This window comes from Arachis hypogaea, chromosome 19 (genome assembly GCF_003086295.3).
Source record: "Arachis hypogaea cultivar Tifrunner chromosome 19, arahy.Tifrunner.gnm2.J5K5, whole genome shotgun sequence".
Classification (NCBI taxonomy): domain Eukaryota; kingdom Viridiplantae; phylum Streptophyta; class Magnoliopsida; order Fabales; family Fabaceae; genus Arachis; species Arachis hypogaea.
Window position 1 is genome coordinate 156,790,567 of NC_092054.1, and position 20,325 is coordinate 156,810,891.

The following is a 20,325-nucleotide window of genomic DNA, read 5'->3' on the forward strand; positions in this document are numbered from 1 at the left end:
TGCTCCCCGAAATCCGAGAGGAAGCCCAGATAAGAGAAGCAACGTTGAAGCAAAGGATGACTACAAGGTACAACAAAAAAGTCATTCGAAGAACATTCGCCCCGAACGACTTGGTCTTGATCAGAAACGACATTGGAGTCAACAAATCAGGGGAAGGAAAACTCGTTGCAAATTGGAAGGGACCTTACAAAATCAATGAGGTCTTAGGAAAAGGTTATTATAAGGTGACCGACTTAAACGGCACCGAGTTACCAAGGTCGTGGCATGCTTGTAACATGAAAAGGTACTACAGTTGAAAGCGAACTCTACTCCCTGATGTACTCTTTTCCTAACTTCATGATTTTTTCCCAAAATCAAAGGGTTTTTTCTGGAGAAGGGTTTTTAATGAGGCATCATAGTAGGGGCTAAGGGGAATAAACTGTCAAAAACCCTTAGTAGCAATAAAGTACCTCCCCAATTAATAAAGATCTTTTTCATCTTACAAATATCTCTTATAAATTCCTTCTTTGTTTTCTCTTTCGACGAAACGCGATGACTTAAGCTCGACAAAATGTGAAAATCCCATGAACCGACCTAGATGGTCGTCAGGATAAAACGACGAGGTACAAGTCGGTGTAAAGAGGTTATAAAAGTTGATCGTAATAAACTCGGGAATTATCTGACTTACAAGTCGGAAAAACCGAAAAATAAAGAAACGCATCGCAAAAATAACCTAAGTCATAAAAACTCAATAAAACAAAATTGAGTACGAGGAATAAACAAAAGAGAACGAAAAACCCAGGAAAAGATCAGAAAGCTGTCCTTAAAATCCTTAAAACAAAAAGGTGCAGAAAGACAGACAAGCCAAAGAAAAGGTTTTTTTTTTAAAAAATCAAGGAGAGTTCGAAAAATCACCATCGAAAAAGCATGCACACATAAGGTAACTTAAACCCTTATCCAAAAAAGGGTACTTGTTTTAACTTAAACCCTTATCAAAAAGGGTATTTTTTGTTTACGGCCTTAAAAGGCCAGAAGAAATTGTTCAACAAACAAACATAAAGAGTTTAAAAAAGGGGGGACCCACAGGCCGGGCCCCAATATAGCCAACAAAATTATTTTTTCAAAAGAGGAATAAACGGATCACCACCACCAGAGTCGGGAAGAGCGCCACCGGGACCGGGAAGAGAGGCATCCATAGGAGGTGAAGAGGAAGTCGGAGGAACGGTAGAAGAGCTCGGAGCGTCCTCAGGACGAGGAGGAGACTCTATGATTCTCTGCCTCCGAGTCTTCAATTCTGACTCGGAAACAATCACAGGGACAGGAGGATCCACAATGGCACCATCAATGACGACTTTGTCGGGATCTAAAGGAGAAAGGTCCAAGTCAGGAGCAATGACTCTAACCTGCTCCTTAAAGACCCTCCAAGCCTCCTCGGCGCCATCAGCAATAGAGTCCTCCAACTCGGTATAGGCCTTCCAAGAATTCAGCAGATCATTCTTCACAGCCACAAGATCTTCAAATAACTTTTGATAGCTGCCCTGCGCTGTTTTCCTCAAGTCCACCTCCATGTTGCATTGGGCTTGCAATTTTCTCTCCTTCTTCCGGAGGTTATCTCTCTCCTCCTTCAGCTTGGCGACTTCCTCCTTCAACTCCCTCTCATGCTCTTGATATATACGAAGTCTTCCTTCCAGCTCTTCGACCCTTGAGGTCATTCCTAAAGAGCTGAGAGGAGCCTTCTCAAAAATATCCAAGAGTTTGCCACAAACTCCCGCCGCCTTGAGACTCTCTTCAACCAGAGTGGTAAGGTGGTGACGAACAGACACATCATCCATGCTTATACGAGCATGGGGGTAGATGTTCTTTCGGACGAATGCAAGAGCATCCGCCTTCACCTCACCCGAAGAGCCAGACTCTAAGGTCTTGCGCTTCTTCTTCTCTGGCTTAGGAGAAGGTCGGGCAGAGGGGGGCGGCTGAGAGGAAGCAGAAGAAGAAATCACAATAGGCTGGGAGGGAGTCCCAACGTTCCGAGGAGGAGGAGGAGGAGAGATAACCGCCTTGGCGCCACCAGTCCTGGCGCGAGACCTCGCTTTGGCCTCCTAGACCCTCTGATAAGACTCCTGAGCATTCTTCTTCGCCATCTCTACAAAAAATAACAAAAAGTCAGACAAGTCGGTACAAGAAAACACAAGTCGGAAGTAAAAAACAAAAGCTACCTAGTTGCGCCTGGATAAAAGTCGGAGACCCCTGGAGGAATTTCTTAGTGTCCAGATATGGGGCCCTCCCCCACACTTCTCGGAGGAACCCCACAACGGCCGCCTCCACTTCGTTTAGATCATCCAGACCATACTTCTCACAGGGGGAGGCCTCCAACCAGTACAAGGGAAAGCAGGGGGAAGAACTCTCGTCCAGAAAAAAGGGGTGGTGACCCTCTACAGCTTGAACTTTGAAAAAATAATTTTTAAAATCATGGAAGGATTCGTCAAAAAGGGTGAAAACTCTCCGACCCTGTATGGCTCGGAAAGATACCCACTGTTGCTTATTGTTTAGCCCACTAAAGGGTTTAGTCATATGAAAAAGATAGAAGAAAATCTTCAAAGAGGTCGGAAACTCCAAAGCTTGGCTGATAAATTGATAAATTTTCAAAAAACCCCAAGAATTGGGGTGAAGCTGGGTAGGGGCAACTCGACAGTGACGCAAAACAGACATCTCAAAGTCTGAAAAAGGAAGAAAAACACCCAAACGGGTGATCATACACTCGTACATAAAGAAAAAATGAGGGGCCGCCTCATTGGCCCTCCTGAAGCAAACCCGGTCTTCTGGACCCGGGACTACCAATTCATACTTCGGCTCATCTTCCTCAGAAGCACAAATTATGTGGTGAGTGCGAATATGGGTAATAAACTCAGTATCGACCGAGGGTTCCTCCCCTAGGACCGTGACATCAACCCACTGAGAAAGAACATCTACGGAGGCCATTTCTTTTTTCTTAAAAGGGTGACAAAAACCTACAAAGGAAAAAGAAAAGGAAAATAAAAAACACGGTCTCTAAAGGGAGGGAATACGGAACCAAAGTCTACAAACCCATCTACCTACAAAATAAAGGTATAAAAATAGAAAGGCATGTTACAGAAAGAACTAACCTTTATCCGAAAATGAGGGCTGGAGGAAGCAAAAGCCTTCGAAAACGTAAAGGTACAGCACGAACGAATGAAGAGGAAATTTGAAAAATCGCAGAAACGAAACAATGAAAGAGAGGGAAAGTATTTATAAGTACGTTAGAGGCACAATGGTAAAAACGGGGCAGTCATTAAAGACGCACCGTTACCAAGGCCATTAATCCCTACGCACATCCCTAATAGACACGACGCTTGATTAGACGTAACTGTCAGAACCAAAAGGTCACGAAAAGTCACGTCGGCTTCAGACCATCACGTCGGTCCTCCAACAAGTCGGCTACAACCCCGAGTAGAATACTCGAACCCAAATCTTAAAGAGAAATTGGGCTCGAGTAGGGGCACTGTTCATACCCTGGCCCAATAATAAAGGCCCAGAACCAAGCGAAAGGCCTAATCCAAAGGGTTGGGCCTCACCCAGTACCAATCTTCGTCTTAGGAAGTCGGTACTCGCCACGACTTGCTCTAAAGAAGTCGGGAACGAGGGTTAGCTGGCAGATAAGCACTCATTTGAATGAATAACTGCCCCTAGAATCTCTCTAACCACTTCCACAAGCCATATCTTAACTTCCCTACGATAAAGGGACGGTTAACACCTTAAAAAAGTGGCACTACTCCAACGGTGGTTATTGATTCACCACTATAAATACACTGACACTTCTCAGGTATCTCTAAGTCCCAATACTCTCTAGACCTGCTCACACCCTTGCTGACTTAAGCATTGGAGTGTCTTTGCAGGTACCACCCCCCATTCTTTCGCATACACAAGTCGGACGGAGGGCACCGAGTTGCAGATCCACTTGAAATCCTCCTCCTCCATACGTTTGGGCCAACCAACGCCGTCCAGCCCACTAATCTCCGGTTACCCATCGTAACAATATTATTATTGATTGTTGGTGATTGTTGATTGAATATGGATATAATATTTATGCCATGATTTCTTTTAGTTATAAATTGTGATTTTTGAATTTGAATGTAGAATTTTAATGATGATATGAGATATAGTTTAGTTAGTGGGGAAGTTATGAAATTTTAAATTTTATTATCATATGAATGATTGAATTTAAATTTTAAAAGATTTATATTATACTTTTAATAATTTTATTTTATATTTAATGAAACTGGTTTGACCACGATTCAACTATGGTTAGACCATTGAATTATTAAATCAGTAATTTGACCGGTTCAATGACCGGTTCGGTTCTCGCAATAATCAAATGAGTGGGAAACCAAGTGAGACTCAATTGCACTACAACACCCTTTCATAATTTCCTAAATTTTATTTATTTCCTTTGGGTGGTAATTACTAATAATTAGATTCCATCATTTTATTCCACAGAAGCGAAGCTGATTAATCCAAATTGTGACCAGATTCAATGCACTAGCATCATTTCTTTTTGGCACCGGAGATATCTCCACTATTTTCCAATCCAACAAATTAAGAATTAATATATTATAATATTAAATTTTATTTAAAAAATTATTAATTAATAATTATTACATACTCAAAATAAAATTTAATTTCTCAATATTTATTTAAATAAACTAATGAAGTAATAACTAAACCAACTCTTTCGTAAATGGACTCGCATCATTGACACTTCAATTTTAAGTCCAACCTTTGTAGCTTAGCTATTAGCGTCTCTACTCCGAAAGCAAAACAAAACAAGATTCCCATTTTTGGGGGGATCATTGCTCCGTCTCCCCCCGCCTCAGTACTCCGCCGCATCCAATGGCCTTCTCAGAGTTCCGACCACTCGACGACAACTCCCTCATCGAATACATAAAATCAGTGCCGGCCCTCTCCTCTAAGATCGGCAACGACTTCGACACCTTGTCCGTCAAAGAAGTTGGAGATGGCAACCTTAACTTCGTCTTCATCGTTCTCAATTCCACAGGTTCTTTTGTCATCAAGCAGGTAACATTTTTTTTATACTTCTCCCCACTGATCCAAAAATCGTGGGCACTCGCAAATTTAGTTTATTTTGTAGCTTTCGATTCAAAGTTCGATTTTTTTATTTTAAGGCTTTGCCTTATATTCGCTGCATTGGGGAGTCATGGCCGATGACGAAGGAGAGAGCATATTTTGAATACCTGGGGCTGAAAGAAGAGGGTCGCTTGAGCCCTGAGCATGTTCCTGAAGTTTACCACTTTGACCGTACAATGTCATTGATCGGCATGCGTTACTTGGAACCGCCACATATAATATTAAGAAAAGGGTTGATAGCTGGAATTGAGTACCCTTTGCTTGCAGAGCACATGGCTGATTTCATGGCCAAGACACTCTTTTTCACTTCTCTCCTTTTCCGTACAACTTCCGAGCACAAAAGGGACGGTATGTGTGAGCTTTCCCATTGTTACTCTTTTCTTTAGCAATTGTTGTTGATTGATTCACACTCCTCAACTCATTTTTTGGACAATTCGATATATTTGTTAATCGGAGAACTAAGAAGATTGTTTATGTCTTCTTCACTGATTGATAGTATCACCTTTATCAATCTATTACTCTGCTTCAAAGTTGATTGAGCTGAAACTGGTTATTTTAGTTTAAGTTTTGCATTAGAAAAAATGTTTCCTTTCCCTCGTTTGGTTGCTTGTGCTTTGCTTATTCAGTTATTTGTGCTTGTGGAAGTTTACCTCTGTAGTTTATTCTCCATTTGAAAATGAGTGATAAGTGATAAACTGATATTCTACTTGTGAGTATGAGGAACGTTGTTGCATATTGATGTTGCCTTAAGCTGAATTCATGCTGGCTCCATGCAGTTGCCGAATATTGTGGTAATGTGGAGTTATGCAGACTCACCGAGCAGGTCGTGTTCTCTGACCCTTATAAAGTTTCTCAATATAATCGTTGGACTTCCCCTTATCTTGATCGTGATGCTGAGGCTGTTCGGGAAGACAATCTTCTGAAGCTTGAAGTTGCTGAGCTGAAATCCAAGTATTATGACCAGCACACTTCTTTTACTGCATTATGTGTAGCAATTGTGGTGTTAGGGTTTTTATACTTTATAAGAATGTACATTTTTGTAGGTTCTGTGAGAGGGCCCAGGCTCTAATACATGGAGATCTGCACACTGGTTCTGTTATGGTTACCCGTGAATCAACACAAGTTATTGATCCAGAATTTGCATTTTATGGACCAATGGGTTTTGATATTGGAGCATTCCTGGGAAATTTGATTCTGGCTTACTTTTCTCAAGATGGGCATGCAGATCAAGCAAATGATCGAAAAGTAGGTTTCCTTCTTTATGTATATTGGTTGTGTACTCTTGTGGCTCTTTGTGGCTTCTGCTCTTAGCATAGTCCAAAGTTTTTTATCGGAAAAAAAAAAAGAAGGAATGAAACAGAAAAACACACAGGCACACACACCCCTATTCTGCATAATCTGATTTAAACGCTTTGATTCTCTTTGGTTCTTTTCGGAGGCCAAATCTGTGCATTTTTACAGTTTTGAAATACCTTGGACTGTTCTGTTGTTTTGTCCTGCCTTGTCTTGTTTGTGTAGTGCTAGTGACTTTGCTTTATTATACTAATGAAGAGAAGAATTTCCTGGTGTGCATGTGCACATTGGTGAGCTATCAGATTTATATCATGTGAAATCCAAGAAGTCGTAGAGATAGTTTACAGAAATATGAGCTGTAGTTATAAAACAAGACTTGGTAGGATGCCAATTATAACTACCATTTTCTTTTGCTGTATTTTTTCTCTTCATTTTGCTGGACTTGTGGCTCTGGTAATGTTATTGCTTAGAACTGCAGCATCAATGACAAGCTGGGATTTGTTATAGTTGTGCATTTAGTAATAATTGTGAAGACCGTTGATTGCTGGGGCAAAAGTGTGTTGTTTATTGTCTGATATATACTGATATTTACATTATGCAGGCGTACAAGGAGTGGATTCTTAAGACAATCGAAGATACCTGGAATCTTTTCCATCACAAATTCACTGCTCTTTGGGATGAGCACAGAAATGGTGCGGGTGAGGCATATCTTCCAGCTATATATAACAATCCTGAGGTTCAGCTGCTTGTACAGAAGAAATACATGACAGATTTGTTTCATGATAGTCTTGGGTTTGGTGCTGCCAAAATGATAAGGTGAAATTGCTGAGCATCATTTTTAACCAGAATGCTATATGTTTAGTGGGACTTATTTTGTTAGTTAGATATAAAACTATTTGAGAGCTTCTGCTTAAATTGGGCAATTGACTTGATCAGACCCTTTTTGACCAAAATGGCGACAATTTTGATTGTAGTTTGCATTATTCCTATAAAAAATATGGATGGTAATATTAGAATGTGTCTTTTGCATGACTCTAGTCTAAAGTGCTCGTGTGAGGAAACATGTTAGTTATAAAATTCAGTGACAATGTTGGAATTGCTCTCTACTTTCTAATGTGTATATAATCATTTACACTGATGTTTAGTTGAGGTCATCCTGGCCCTAGAGCTATCTCCATTGTGCATGCCATGTTCTGATTTTATATTCAGTAAGATATATATTTGTTGAACAGTATGATTCTGAAGCAATGGCTTGTATTTATGATTTGAGCAACATGAACATTCTTAGGAGGCATGGCTAACCCCTTTCATTATGATCATTAATACACAGGAGAATAGTTGGTGTAGCTCATGTTGAGGATTTTGAATCCATTGCCGATGCTGCTAAACGTGCAACATGTGAAAAGCGAGCACTTGATTTAGCTAAGGCGATTCTCAAAGAAAGGAGAAAATTTGAAGGCATTGCTGAAATTGTATCAGCAATTCGGCAATATGAATCCTGATTCATGGTTTTCATATCGATACCTCATCATGTATCACGTTTTCCTCCTGTACACTACTCGAGATTTTGGTGTTCTGCTACATTTAACAGTTTCACTGTCAAAGTTATGTATGAAAAATATAAATTTTCTGCTTGAGTGTACTAATTACAGTTTTATGTTACATCTTACTTGCAGCAAGGACGTTTTGTTAACACAACTTTGTTCAGCTCAGTTGTTACTTATTATATTGTAGATATATTATTATGTGCAAACTACTTTTTACATGGACACACATTTAATATATCACATTTAGGCAAACTTACAAGTTACAACTAACTTTATTTAATATATACTTGCTTTTCTTTTTATAACTTGTACATACCTTTTTGTGAGTGAGGCTAGAAAAACACTTTAAACTATTCTTATGTCATAATTCTTACAAAGCTACAAACTAAGGATTGATCAGTTGTTGAGATCATATAAGGCCTTGTATTCAATCCAAAGTTGAGCAACTGGCTTCCCTAGAAGCAGAACAAAGTAGCTCTTACTGTATCCATTTTGCATCATCAACTTGTTCAAATCCGCAACAAACCCAGCTCAGATATTTTCACAGTAGTCTAGAAAGTATGCAGTGACTTGGTATCCTTGGTCCCAATTAGAGCCTTCACCTACATCACCCCAGCTATCTGCAGCATAGTCAGCCCTCAACCTCACAAAATCTGCCATGCCTTCAACAAGCCCTGAAGGCGGCCGGGCCCTGTCACTCCCATCGGATAGCAATATATGCGCCATTTCGTGATAGATGACCCCAGTCATTTCCCTTTTGATATCTCTATCACCACCAGGTACCTTTCAGTGTACCCTGCACTCACATGAATGTTGTTGTCGCTGGTAGTGAATGCGACTCCATCGATGTTCTCAACTGTGATGGAGACTTTGTTGACTGCTGCAAAATTGCTGTTTAGGCCAAATAATCTGTCTAAGAAGTTGGTGGCAGCAATGAGTGTTTGCTGGGCATATTCAGCACCAATTTCCTGATCAAAGGGTGGAGAGGGCATTGTTTAACACAACGTATTCAATTGCATTCCCCAAGGTAGCAGCTGTTAGAGTTAGTGCAAGACACAGGATCATGTGATTGAGGTTTAGAGCCATTGTTGTTTGTGTTGGGAATACTATGAGATCGTCTGAGTTGCTTGTTTGGCTTTAATAGAAGGAACAAGAGCATGACATGAGTGTGATAAAGTGGAAATTACTTGTGAAACAAGGTTTTGTTGGCACAAAGATTGTCCAACAGGCAGTATCCATATTGCAAGTCCAAATAGATCTTTAGAATATGCATATGCAGAAATTTTCAATTTCTCAATTGTTGGAAACCGGTCCTACAAATAGATCGATGTTACATTAGTCAAAGGTGGATCATCAACGCTAAAATTTCCTTTGATAGTAATCATGTTTGGTACGACTTCAAAACAAAATGTTCGGTACGAATCAACAATTGGTACACTAGTTGTTGCTACTTAATTTCTTTATCAAAAACACTATCCAATCATGAAACAGAAGTGCTTTATAGAGTTTACTTTAATGAGACATGATTATGGCAGATAGAGTGCAGCTTCCCCAATCCCCACTTGGAATAATGGGTAAGTGACACTTAATTAATCCTCTAGCTGAAAAAATGCATCAATGACTTAATAAGCCTGCCTTGTCATTATTCCACCACAAACCCATTTCCAGACTGTAAAACTTCACAAGATAATACTACAATCTGCTTTAGCATTATAATGCTTAATTAGGCCATGCATGTTTGAGTAATAAACTAATAATAGTTAAAAAGCTTTAGCTTTTGCATAATTACTTTTCGTCGAAGCTTATTGTCACCTTAACTTTGGTGCATTAGTTTATTTTTACCTTTAGTTAAATAAATATTAACTCTTTTACGTAATATATTTTATGTCAATAATTCCAATTTAAAAGAATAACTTGCTAATCAGGTTAACCACTCTTTTGATAAAGTTTTAAAAAATTGAATGTTTAAAATTTGGCAAAAACTCGTATGCAATTGTCATTATAACATTTTTGACTAAATTATCGTCTAACAATTCTCAATGGTCAACTTTATATAAAAACAATTGCATATAAACGATTGTCTTAAAATTTATTAATTTTTTCCTTACCTTTAATAGTATGTCATTTTCTAAAGAAAGTTAGATTATTTATTACTTTCTTCGCATCTCATTAGTATTCATCGTGATATGCTAAGTTAATCTTAGAGAAATAACTAAACACAAGATGAATCAAACAAGCTATAAGTAAACCATTATAATATAATTGGTAGAACATACAACACTTATTGATGATTATACATATTTAGTATGATTTGATCTTATTGTTTTCTTAGATATTGAAAATGATTATGATATGTTGCCATACTTGGCCTTATAATCCTTCCACAACTGATCAACAGTTTTGCCAAGCAACTGAACAAAGAACTGATCACTATAACCATTCTTAAGCAACTTGTTCAAATCAGCAACAAAGCCATTCTTGAGGCCATTACAATAATCCAAAAAGCGAGCCGTGACGTCATAACCCTGGTCCCACTTATTCCCTTGGCCAGGCTTGACCCAATGGCTAGGACCCAGGTTAGCCTTGAGCCTGACAAAATCCGCAATCCCTTCAATCAAGCCACCAGGGGCTTGGCCATTCCCGTTCCACTGCCACACGTGAGTCATCTCATGGTACAAGACGCCAGTCACTTCTGTCTTCACGTCACCTGAGTAGCTTCCAACGTATCTTGCACTAAGGTGGATCTCGTTGTTGCTGGTGTACGCAACACCGTCCATGTCATCAACGAACAAGCTCACTTTTTGGACGGTTTTTCTGTCAGAGGGGTTACTGTTTTGTTGGAATACTGACCATATGAATTTTGTGGCTTTGTCAAGGGTTTGTCTTGCGTACACTGCACCTATTTGGTCACGGAATCGGACACCCCCTGAAGTTGAGAGGGCCCTGTTCGTTACGGTGTAGTCCACTGCACTTGATCCTTGCATTCTTCCCGCTGCAAGGATTACTAGGAACAAACACACGGTGGTTTCATGAGTATGCTTCATCATGCTTTTCTTTGCTTCTTCAGGTTATTGCTTATTGTTTTGTCACACATTTATGGGGTGCTTTATATAGAGAGAAAAACAAGCGGTCAATTATTACATTTACTAATTCAACTTATGCGGATGTCGGTGGAAACCAAGTATAATTGACATGATAATTTAATTAAATTTATTAAATTATTTAATTATTTTTAACTATTAACTCTACATACTGAGTATTTTATTATGGTTTCATGAAAAATCGGATTTTGGTTTGTGCTTCGTGATCTCAGGAGTGATTTTCAAACATATTATTCAAAAAGTGATTTTAATTAAACGATTTTGTTTACTTTTTGGCTGGTCACATTTTGGTTCTATATACTTTTCCTTTTATTATATGGGAGATGCTTTCATAAAAACGCGTAAAACATCTTTTTGTAAAGACCGCTTACATGTCACATTATTATTGAATGTATTAATAAATCGGTTATTTTTTAATTTCTTAACAAATTAGAATAAAATCGATTTTTTTAATAACAATAATAATAAATCCAACTTTTTTAGGGATCTAATTGTATTTTTAAATTTTTAAGGATTTAAATATTTGCAAAACAAAAAGTCAGATATATATTTATTCTTTTATAAAAAAATTTAAAGATATTCGATTTATATTTTATAATTTCATCAGATCAAATTGAGTCTAATAATTATGATGCAGATAATTAGATTTATTATTGTTGTTATAATAAATTGATTTTATTTTGATTTATTAAAAAATAAATTATTAATCAATTTAATAAAGATGTCCAATAATAATATAATACATATAAATATCTTTAAAAAAGATATTTTTAGTATTTTTATTAAAATGGTCTTCTCGTTTATATTCCGTCCCATTTGTTATCATTATTAATTTATTATATGACCTGGTCAAGTCTTATAGGTTGCTAACGTGATGAGGAAAGACATATGTTCTTATATCTTAGTGGATAAGAAAGAAAAATATGTTGCATTTCATTTTGCTAGCGCAATTAATGAGACCCAACCAACTCTAAATTATTAAAGTTTTATTAGTTGAACTGTATATTAAATATAACAACTCTGTTATCATACACTATATGTATATGAAAAAGTACGAGAAAATAATAGAATATTTATATAATGTTTTTTAAGAAATTCTCCAAAGAAACTAAATAAATGTTTTCCAGGTTATGATTGAAACAAAAATTTAAAAATAATAAATCGGCCTCTTAAGATATCCTCCTTGTAGAATCTGTTATAGATGGTGAAAATTCAGGTGAAGTCGATTTTACGTGAAGTTGATATGTGAGAGTCGTCAGATAAAAATTTAGTCAAATCAGTTAAATCATCTAATGATTCTCAAATTTCAACTTTACGTGAAGTTGACTGCACTTGAGTTTTTATCGTTGTAGATACCACAAACAAACTCATAAGACCGTCATTACTCACTAGGTCGTTTGGGTTGACTGACTTTTTCAAAAATAAATATGAGGTGCGCACCCTTAATTTACGGACATATGTCAATTTCTCTTGGTTAATTATCTGGCCGCCGCATTATATTATAGTCAATATTGAATATTCAGAGTCCTTAACACTAACATTCAAAACCGGCACGACAAGTTTATTATCTATCCACCTGTGGCTACCCTACTATTTTTTCTTGCTAGTTCCTCATCTCATCTCATCTCATCTCATGTCCTTGTTTGCTTCCTTTTATCGTGTCTCAATATCAATGTTTGATTATTTTGAATGTATTTAAAAAATTCATTTGTTTTTCTTGTCTTTTCTCTCTTCAAAATAAATAAAATAATTTACTACTAAATCTAAATCTAATCGTACCAAAATGTTTGATTGCTTTACTTGTCTCGCTAAATTAAGCTTAAATAATGAAACAAAACTAGCTTGTACGTAGAAGGAAACCTTAAAAGTCTACATGGAAATATTTTTTTTTTAGAATATTTTACCTTTGAAAGTAATTCTTTCATGTTGAGGTTTGTTAGTAGTCCTCTTTAATTAACTTGGTTCTATACAAGGTTATATTATGATTTTGGCTCGATAAACCTAGTAATTAGTGGTACAAGTTTATATTGTTTATATTATTTAAAAAAATTATTGTTTATCTAGAAAAGTAAAAAAAAAAACTCTCTTAAGTTTCATTATGTTGGGTAGGGGTGTGTATGGGTCGGGTGAAATTGGGTTTGATGTGATCCAGATCCGACCTGAAATATATATCGGGCCTATTTATTAAACCCAAATCCGGCCCTAAACCGGATGAAACCTATACACTCTCGGGCCACGATTATACCGGGTAAAAACCGAGCTGTTAACATTACATTACCTTGACACCTTCTTATAAGGTAACATGTGAAAATATCCAAATTTCCAAGACTCCAACCATTATTTAACATGGTAAAATTCACTTAGAAAAATATAACAAGAACCAACTCTTCTCTAAAATTAAAGCATAACCATAATCAATACTAATATTGTCTAATAACACTAAATATTTAAATCAATATAAATAACACAATATTATGCATTAGTCTAAAATCTTATGCATTTTAAATATAAAACATTAACTTATAGTCTTATAATAACTAATAACACAAAATATTAAGGTTTACAATACTTAAATTTCACATAAGAATAGCCATCATCTATCACTAATAACACAAAATATTAATTGTGTATGATGACGGGTCACCGGGCCGACTTCGGATGACCCGAGCTGAAACAATGACCGGATCTGCTTTTGAGACCCTTACTCGACCCTAGACCCGATGAAATCACACCAAAATAGTCCCTAAAATGTTCGGAGTCGGGCCGAATTTTTGGGCCGGATCGAGCCATGCACACCCCTAATGTTGGGAATATAATATACTCTCTCGTTCCTTTTTTTCGTGGGGATAATATTCTCTTTTCTTTCGTTTTTTTTTTTTTTTTTTTTGGTCATGGGGATATTCTCTTTACAAAATAGCACTGCTAGTAGTTTTCTTGAATTTGGGTTTGGTGTTTAGGGCCTTGACACTGATTTTGGGTTGAAAACTGACAAACTGGATGGAAGTATGTATTTATTTTTGTTCGTGGCTAATTTTTAGGGTTTTTTGTAGGAGGCAACATAACTGGATAACTAGAGGCCCACCAGAATCTTTTTACGGATTATAATCCATAGTTATGTCTGATAATGGGCCTAGACAATACTACTCAAAAAAAGAAAACGAAGAGAATCTATTAAAAAGAATATTTTTAGTTACCAAAAAAAAAAAAAAAAAAAGAATATTTTTAAATTTTTAAATTAGCATACACATTTTGATCACTCTGTCAAGTGCAGAAACTGGATTGGCTCCTTTCATAGTAAATGAGACAAGTACACTCAACTTTATGTAAAATTAATAATTAAAAACTATTAAATAAAAATTTAATTAAATTATTCAAATTATTTTAATAATTGTCCAGTTATAAACCTCACTTAAAATTGACTTTAGCTGAATTTTCATCTTAGTCATGAATGAGACATTGAAATTTCCACAGAATCGAAGCTGATTAATCTAAATTGTGACCAGATTCAATGCACTCGAATCATTGACGCTCCAAGTTTCAGTCTTTCAGTCAACTCATTCTACCTTTAGCTAATGGCGTTCCTCCTCCGAAAGCAAAACGCACCGAATCCACAAAACAAGATTGAAGATTCCCACCTTTGGGGATCATTGCTCTCTCTCCACCCGCCTTAGTGCCCTACTACCACCACTATTCCGCCGCATCCAATGGCCTTCTCAGAGTTCCGACCACTCCACGACAACTCCCTCATCGACTACATAAAATCAGTGCCTGCCCTCTCTTCTAAGATCGGCAACGACTTCGACAACTTGTTCGTCAAAGAAGTTGGAGATGGCAACCTTAACTTCGTCTTCATTGTTCTCAACTCCGCAGGTTCTTTTGTCATCATACATGTAATTTAAAAAAAAAAAAATTTACTACCCACTGATCCAAAAACTCGTGGGCACTTACAAATTTCGTTTATTTTTTAGCTTTCTGATTCAAAGTTCGTGTTTTTTTTAGGCTTTGCCGTATGTTCGTTCCATTGGAGAGTCATGGGCAATGACGAAGGAGAGATCGTATTTTGAATGGTTGGCGCTGAAAGAAAAGGGTCGCTTGTGCCCTGAGCATGTTCCTGAAGTGTACCACTTTGACCGCACAATGTCATTGATCGGCATGCGTTACTTGGAACCACCGCACATAATACTAAGAAAAGGGTTGGTAGCTGGGATTGAGTACCCTTTGCTTGCAGAGCACATGGCTGATTTCATGGCCAAGACACTCTTTTTCACTTCTCTCCTTTTCCGTACAACTTCTGAGCACAAAAGGGACGGTATGTGTGAGCCATTGTTATTGATTGATTCACACTCAATTCATTTTTTGTACAATTCAGTACACTTGTTTATCTAAGAACTAAGAAGTTTGTTTATTTATCTTCACTGATTCATAATGTCGCCTTCATTAATCCATTACTCTGCTTCAAAGTTGATTGAGCTGAAACTGTTATTTCAGTTTGAGTTTTGCGTTAGAAAAAATGGTTCCATTCCCTTGTTTGGCTGCTTGTACTTTGCATATTTGTATTTGTGATGCCTCTGTAGTATATTCTCCATTTGAAAATGGATGTAATAGATAAACTGATATTTTGCTTCTGTGAGTATGAGGAACATTGCGTATTGATGTTGCCTTAAGACATGTTTGTGTTAAGCTGAATTCATGCTGGCTTCATGCAGTTGCCGAATATTGTGGTAATGTGGAGTTGTGCAGACTCACTGAGCAGGTCGTGTTCTCTGACCCTTATAAAGTCTCTGAATATAATCGTTGGACTTCCCCTTATCTTGATCATGATGCTGAGGCTTTACGGGAAGACAATTTGCTGAAGCTTGAAGTTGCTGAGCTGAAATCCAAGTATTATGACCAACACTCTTCTTTTATTGCAGTATGTGCAGCAGCAATTGTGGTGTTAGGATTTTTTTTACTATATTATAAGAGTATACATTTTTGTAGTTTCTGTGAGAGGGCCCAGGCTCTAATACATGGAGATCTGCACACTAGTTCTATGATGGTTACTCATGAATCAACACAAGTTATTGATCCTGAATTTGCATTTTATGGACCAATGGGTTATGATATTGGAGCATTCCTAGGAAATTTGATTTTGGCTTACTGTTCTCAAGATGGACATGCTGATCAAAAAAATGATCGAAAGGTAGGTTTCCTTCTTTAGGTATATTGATTGTGTGCTGCTGTGGCTCTTTGTGCCTTCTGATCTTAATATAGTCCAAAATTTTTGAGGAATGCTAGGGGGCCAGCAACTTTGTGATTTGTAGCCATCAAATAGCCATCAATGATGATTTTAATGGTGTGAGATGGATGTGAGATTTCATCCAATGGCTCACTTTTCTTTGCTGATTACATGCTGGCCAAAATTTAACAAAGTTGCTGGCTCCCTAGACTTTTCCAAAAATTTTTACTGCAAAAGAAAAAGGAAGGAACAGAAAAACTTGCACACCTCCTACTTTACATAATCTGACTTAAACACTTTGATTCTCTTTGGTTCATTTCAGAGCCAAATTTGTGCATTTTTATAGGTTTGAAGGAATGTTTCTGTTTTCTCGTCTTGTTTGTGTAGTAGTGCCAGTGACTTTGCTTTGTTATCCTAGTAAAGAGAAGGATTTCTTTGTGCACATTGGTGAGCAATCAGAGTTATATCATTTGAAATCTAAGAAGTTTTAGGGATAGTTTCACAGAAATATGAGCTCTCCCGTAGTTATAAAACAAGACTCGGCAGGAAGGAATGTCAGTTATAACTGCCATTATCTTTCGCTGTATTTCCTCTTCATTTTGCTGGACTTGTGGCTCTGGTAATTCTATTGCTTAGCTTTGCTGCAACAATGACATGATGGGATTTTTTATAGTTTCATTTGATGATAATGGCGAAGACGAATGATTACTGCGGCAAAAGTGTGTTATTCCTTGTCTGAATTCTGATATATACTGATGTTACGATATGCAGGCGTACAAGGAGTGGATTCTTAAGACAATTGAAGATACCTGGAATCTTTTCCAGCACAAATTCACTGCTCTTTGGGATGAGCATAGAAATGGTGCTGGTGAGGCATATCTTCCAGCTATCTATAACAATCCTGAGGTTCAGCTGCTTGTACAGAAGAAATACATGACGGATTTGTTTCATGATAGTCTTGGGTTTGGTGCTGCCAAAATGATAAGGTGAGATTGCTTATCATCATTTTTCACCAGAATGTTATACTTATTTTGTTTATATTAGCTTACACTTCTCATTTTGATTATTATCTAATACACAGGAGAATAGTTGGTGTGGCACATGTTGAAGATTTTGAATCCATTGCTGATGCTGCTAAACGTGCAACATGTGAAAAGCGGGCACTTGATTTAGCTAAGACGATTCTCAAAGAGAGGAGAAAATTTGAAGGCATTGCTGAAATTGTATCAGCAATTCGGAAACATGAATCATGAGTTATGGTTTATATAGATACCCCATCATGTATCATGTTTTATATCTTATGTAAATACCATATTTATATGGCATCATCTGAGTAGAAGTAAATAAATCAACCAGAGTTGAGGATGCCTAACTTCTATTAATCTTATGCATATTTTGTTCAGTTTGAAATTCTATGTTGAATATGATTTTCATTTCTCTGCACAAGATAAAACAAAATCGTATTGCAAATAAAGCATATAAAATTCGACTAAGTTAAGTGTATACCAAAATTAACCACTAAAGTCAGTCACAAGTATAAAATACATGTTGGAATACAAATACATATTGAAAATAAACTAAACTATACATATATTTATACACAAATATATTCGTAACTGATTTTGGTGTATAAATAGTATTTTTTTATAAAATTTTGTTGACTGTTGACACTTTATGTTGCTTGTAATCATACATTTATACATGATCGGGAAACCGGGATAAAAAATGTTACTAGTTGTGGCCGGCATTATAGGCTTTGAATTGGTTTTGTTGTTGTACACAATAATTAATTATATATATATATATTGGTTTTGTTATATACAATGGATTGCTGTGAGATTTAAATCCTTGACATTTGCTTAAAGTCTTAAACTGAATAGTAAACTAACCACTAGACCAACCCAACTTGCTTAATCATGCATGGATAGATTAGTAAAATATATCAATTAGTACTAAAAACAGAAAATTGATCTACCACGCTGATATATGTATATATAGATTATGTGAATATATGTTATTTAACCTGCGTTAAATTTTCATATATGCAAGTGTATTTGCTGGTAATCTCTTTTAATCTGATGAAACCTTTAAATATATTTTCCAATTTTGCGTTTCATTAAAGCCACATTTGTTTACATAAAATAGGGTTTCATTGTCTCATTTCCCATTGTATGCACGTAACATGTGAACGCATGGATGAATGTAATACAAAAAAGGAACGAATTACTCATTACTCTTCATTTTTATTTGTTTTAATTTAACATAATAGAGTCGTGTATGTATGTTGAAAGTGTGTCTTTTCACACTTAATTACCAGCTTTCTAACAACTAATTAAGAGAAAAAGTTTATTAATATGCATATATATTTATACTAGAACTAGCACTAGCAATAATATAAATACATTTTACAATATAATACAATACAATCGTTTATATTATAAAATTTGTATAAATTGAAAAAAAAAAAAAAAGAAGAAGAACAAACTGCTTTATGCTACACTAAAAATAAGAGCAAATTGTCACGTGAAATTGTCACGTGCATGTTCATCCTACTCATTATAAGCTACATGAAGAAAATCCAATTTTCCTAAGCATTAATTAAACACATACAGTTGCCATACCTAGTGTATAGTAATACATATAATTGTAAAGAAAATGAAAAAATGAAGTTTAATTTATTTGTTGGTGATCAATGACCAATACCTCTGTGGCTTGGCCCAGAATAAGCCCGGTTGATTATGGATGATATGAAGGAAGAAGCAGAGGAAGATTGATGATCTTTGAGGAGTGGTCTGGCCTCAACAGTATTCATAGAATATGAGAGCAACAAGAGAAATAAGACCATGACCACTGAAAGAGAGTAGTAATCTTTCATTTCTTCTTTTTTCTTTAATAAGGACTTTACTTGAGTGAAGCAATATATATTGGAATTGGAATGGGTTGGTGTGAAGCATGATGAGAGTGAAACAAGTTCTCTATATATAGCGTGGGAATTGCTTATTCATTTCTTTGAATTCAAGTTTGATAAGTCACCATTTGTTCTTTGACTTTAACCGTTTGGCCCGAGTTAGGTAGCGGGCTTTGAAGGTTATTATTTGCTCATCACCTTTCATTTCATTTTCTATTTTGAACTTTGAATAAATAAATATGGAAAACTCTAAGCCAGTAACTTTGTTAAATTCTGAACAGCATATAACCAGCAAAAAAAAGTGAATCATTGAATGAAATTTCATACCATTAAAACTATTATTGATGGCTATTTGATGGCTACAAATAACAAAAGTTGCTGTCTCCTAGCATTCTTCTATTTTTTTATTATATAATGAGTATTTTAAGAGTGTTTATTAATTTTTAATTATTTAATATATTAAAAATTATACCTTTTTATAATTGTTTTTAAACCTTAACAAATATTATTGTTAGCGCTTATTAAAAAAAAAATCTTACTATAATTAGCCTTTTGTTTCTTGTGTTTGTTGTGGGGCATGTTAGGAATAAGTCAGCTACCTAGTTGGAATATCACTAATACAAATAATACAAGTATATATAACTAGGTGGGTGTTATTTAATTTTACAAAGAAACCAATCAAACTATATACAAAATTCTTTCTTTCACATCCATCAAACTATATCAACCTACCAAATTCTTCCTTTTAACCTTATTTCGGTCATTTTTAATCATTCTTTAACATATCACAATATGCCTCTGATCTGATCTTTCCCTTGTTACTATTTATTATTATTATTATTATTATTATTATTATTATTATTTATCTAGCTTGTTAGTTTTAGTTTTGGGCCAATGTCTCAATTTCAAAGGTTTCCTTTCACACATATGCAATGGAAGTTATTATACAGTGAAAATTTAGGTAAAGTCGACTTCACGTGAAGTTGATATTTGAGAGTCGTTAAATGAAAATTTAGTCAAATCAGTCAAATTATCTAACGGCTCTCAGATATCAACTTTACGTGAAGTCGACTGCACTTGAGTTTCCACCTTATTATATTATAAGTAGAGAAGAAATTT

The 20,325-nt window shown here is 36.0% G+C and overlaps 3 protein-coding genes and 1 pseudogene across 6 annotated transcripts; 2 read left to right on the plus strand and 2 right to left on the minus strand.

Moving 5' to 3' along the window:
- Positions 1 to 4,710: 4,710 nt before the first annotated feature.
- Positions 4,711 to 8,231, plus strand: LOC112776186 (methylthioribose kinase). Its single transcript, XM_025820234.2, has 6 exons — positions 4,711 to 5,070; positions 5,178 to 5,487; positions 5,916 to 6,090; positions 6,183 to 6,384; positions 7,034 to 7,248; positions 7,763 to 8,231. Exons 1-6 carry the CDS (start codon positions 4,885 to 4,887, stop codon positions 7,932 to 7,934), a joined length of 1,260 nt encoding a protein of 419 aa, XP_025676019.1. The 5' UTR covers positions 4,711 to 4,884; the 3' UTR covers positions 7,935 to 8,231.
- Positions 8,199 to 9,202, minus strand: LOC112776187 (uncharacterized; annotated as a pseudogene).
- Positions 9,203 to 10,203: 1,001 nt separating this feature from the next.
- Positions 10,204 to 11,096, minus strand: LOC112776449 (uncharacterized). Its single transcript, XM_025820615.3, has one exon. The coding sequence runs from the start codon at positions 11,024 to 11,026 to the stop codon at positions 10,325 to 10,327; it is 702 nt and encodes a 233-aa protein (XP_025676400.1). The 5' UTR covers positions 11,027 to 11,096; the 3' UTR covers positions 10,204 to 10,324.
- A 3,410-nt stretch (positions 11,097 to 14,506) lies between these two features.
- LOC112776447 (methylthioribose kinase) lies at positions 14,507 to 17,708 on the plus strand. 4 transcript variants are annotated; one of them, XM_072227463.1, is made up of 6 exons: positions 14,507 to 14,950; positions 15,080 to 15,389; positions 15,787 to 15,961; positions 16,061 to 16,262; positions 17,070 to 17,284; positions 17,380 to 17,708. In XM_072227463.1, exons 1-6 carry the CDS (start codon positions 14,909 to 14,911, stop codon positions 17,549 to 17,551), a joined length of 1,116 nt encoding a protein of 371 aa, XP_072083564.1. In that variant the 5' UTR covers positions 14,507 to 14,908; the 3' UTR covers positions 17,552 to 17,708. The 4 variants fall into 4 exon arrangements, with proteins under 4 accessions (XP_072083564.1, XP_029151692.1, XP_025676398.1 ...); XM_025820613.3 differs by having other exon boundaries at positions 14,508 to 14,970; XM_029295859.2 differs by having other exon boundaries at positions 15,787 to 16,262.
- Positions 17,709 to 20,325: the final 2,617 nt, after the last annotated feature.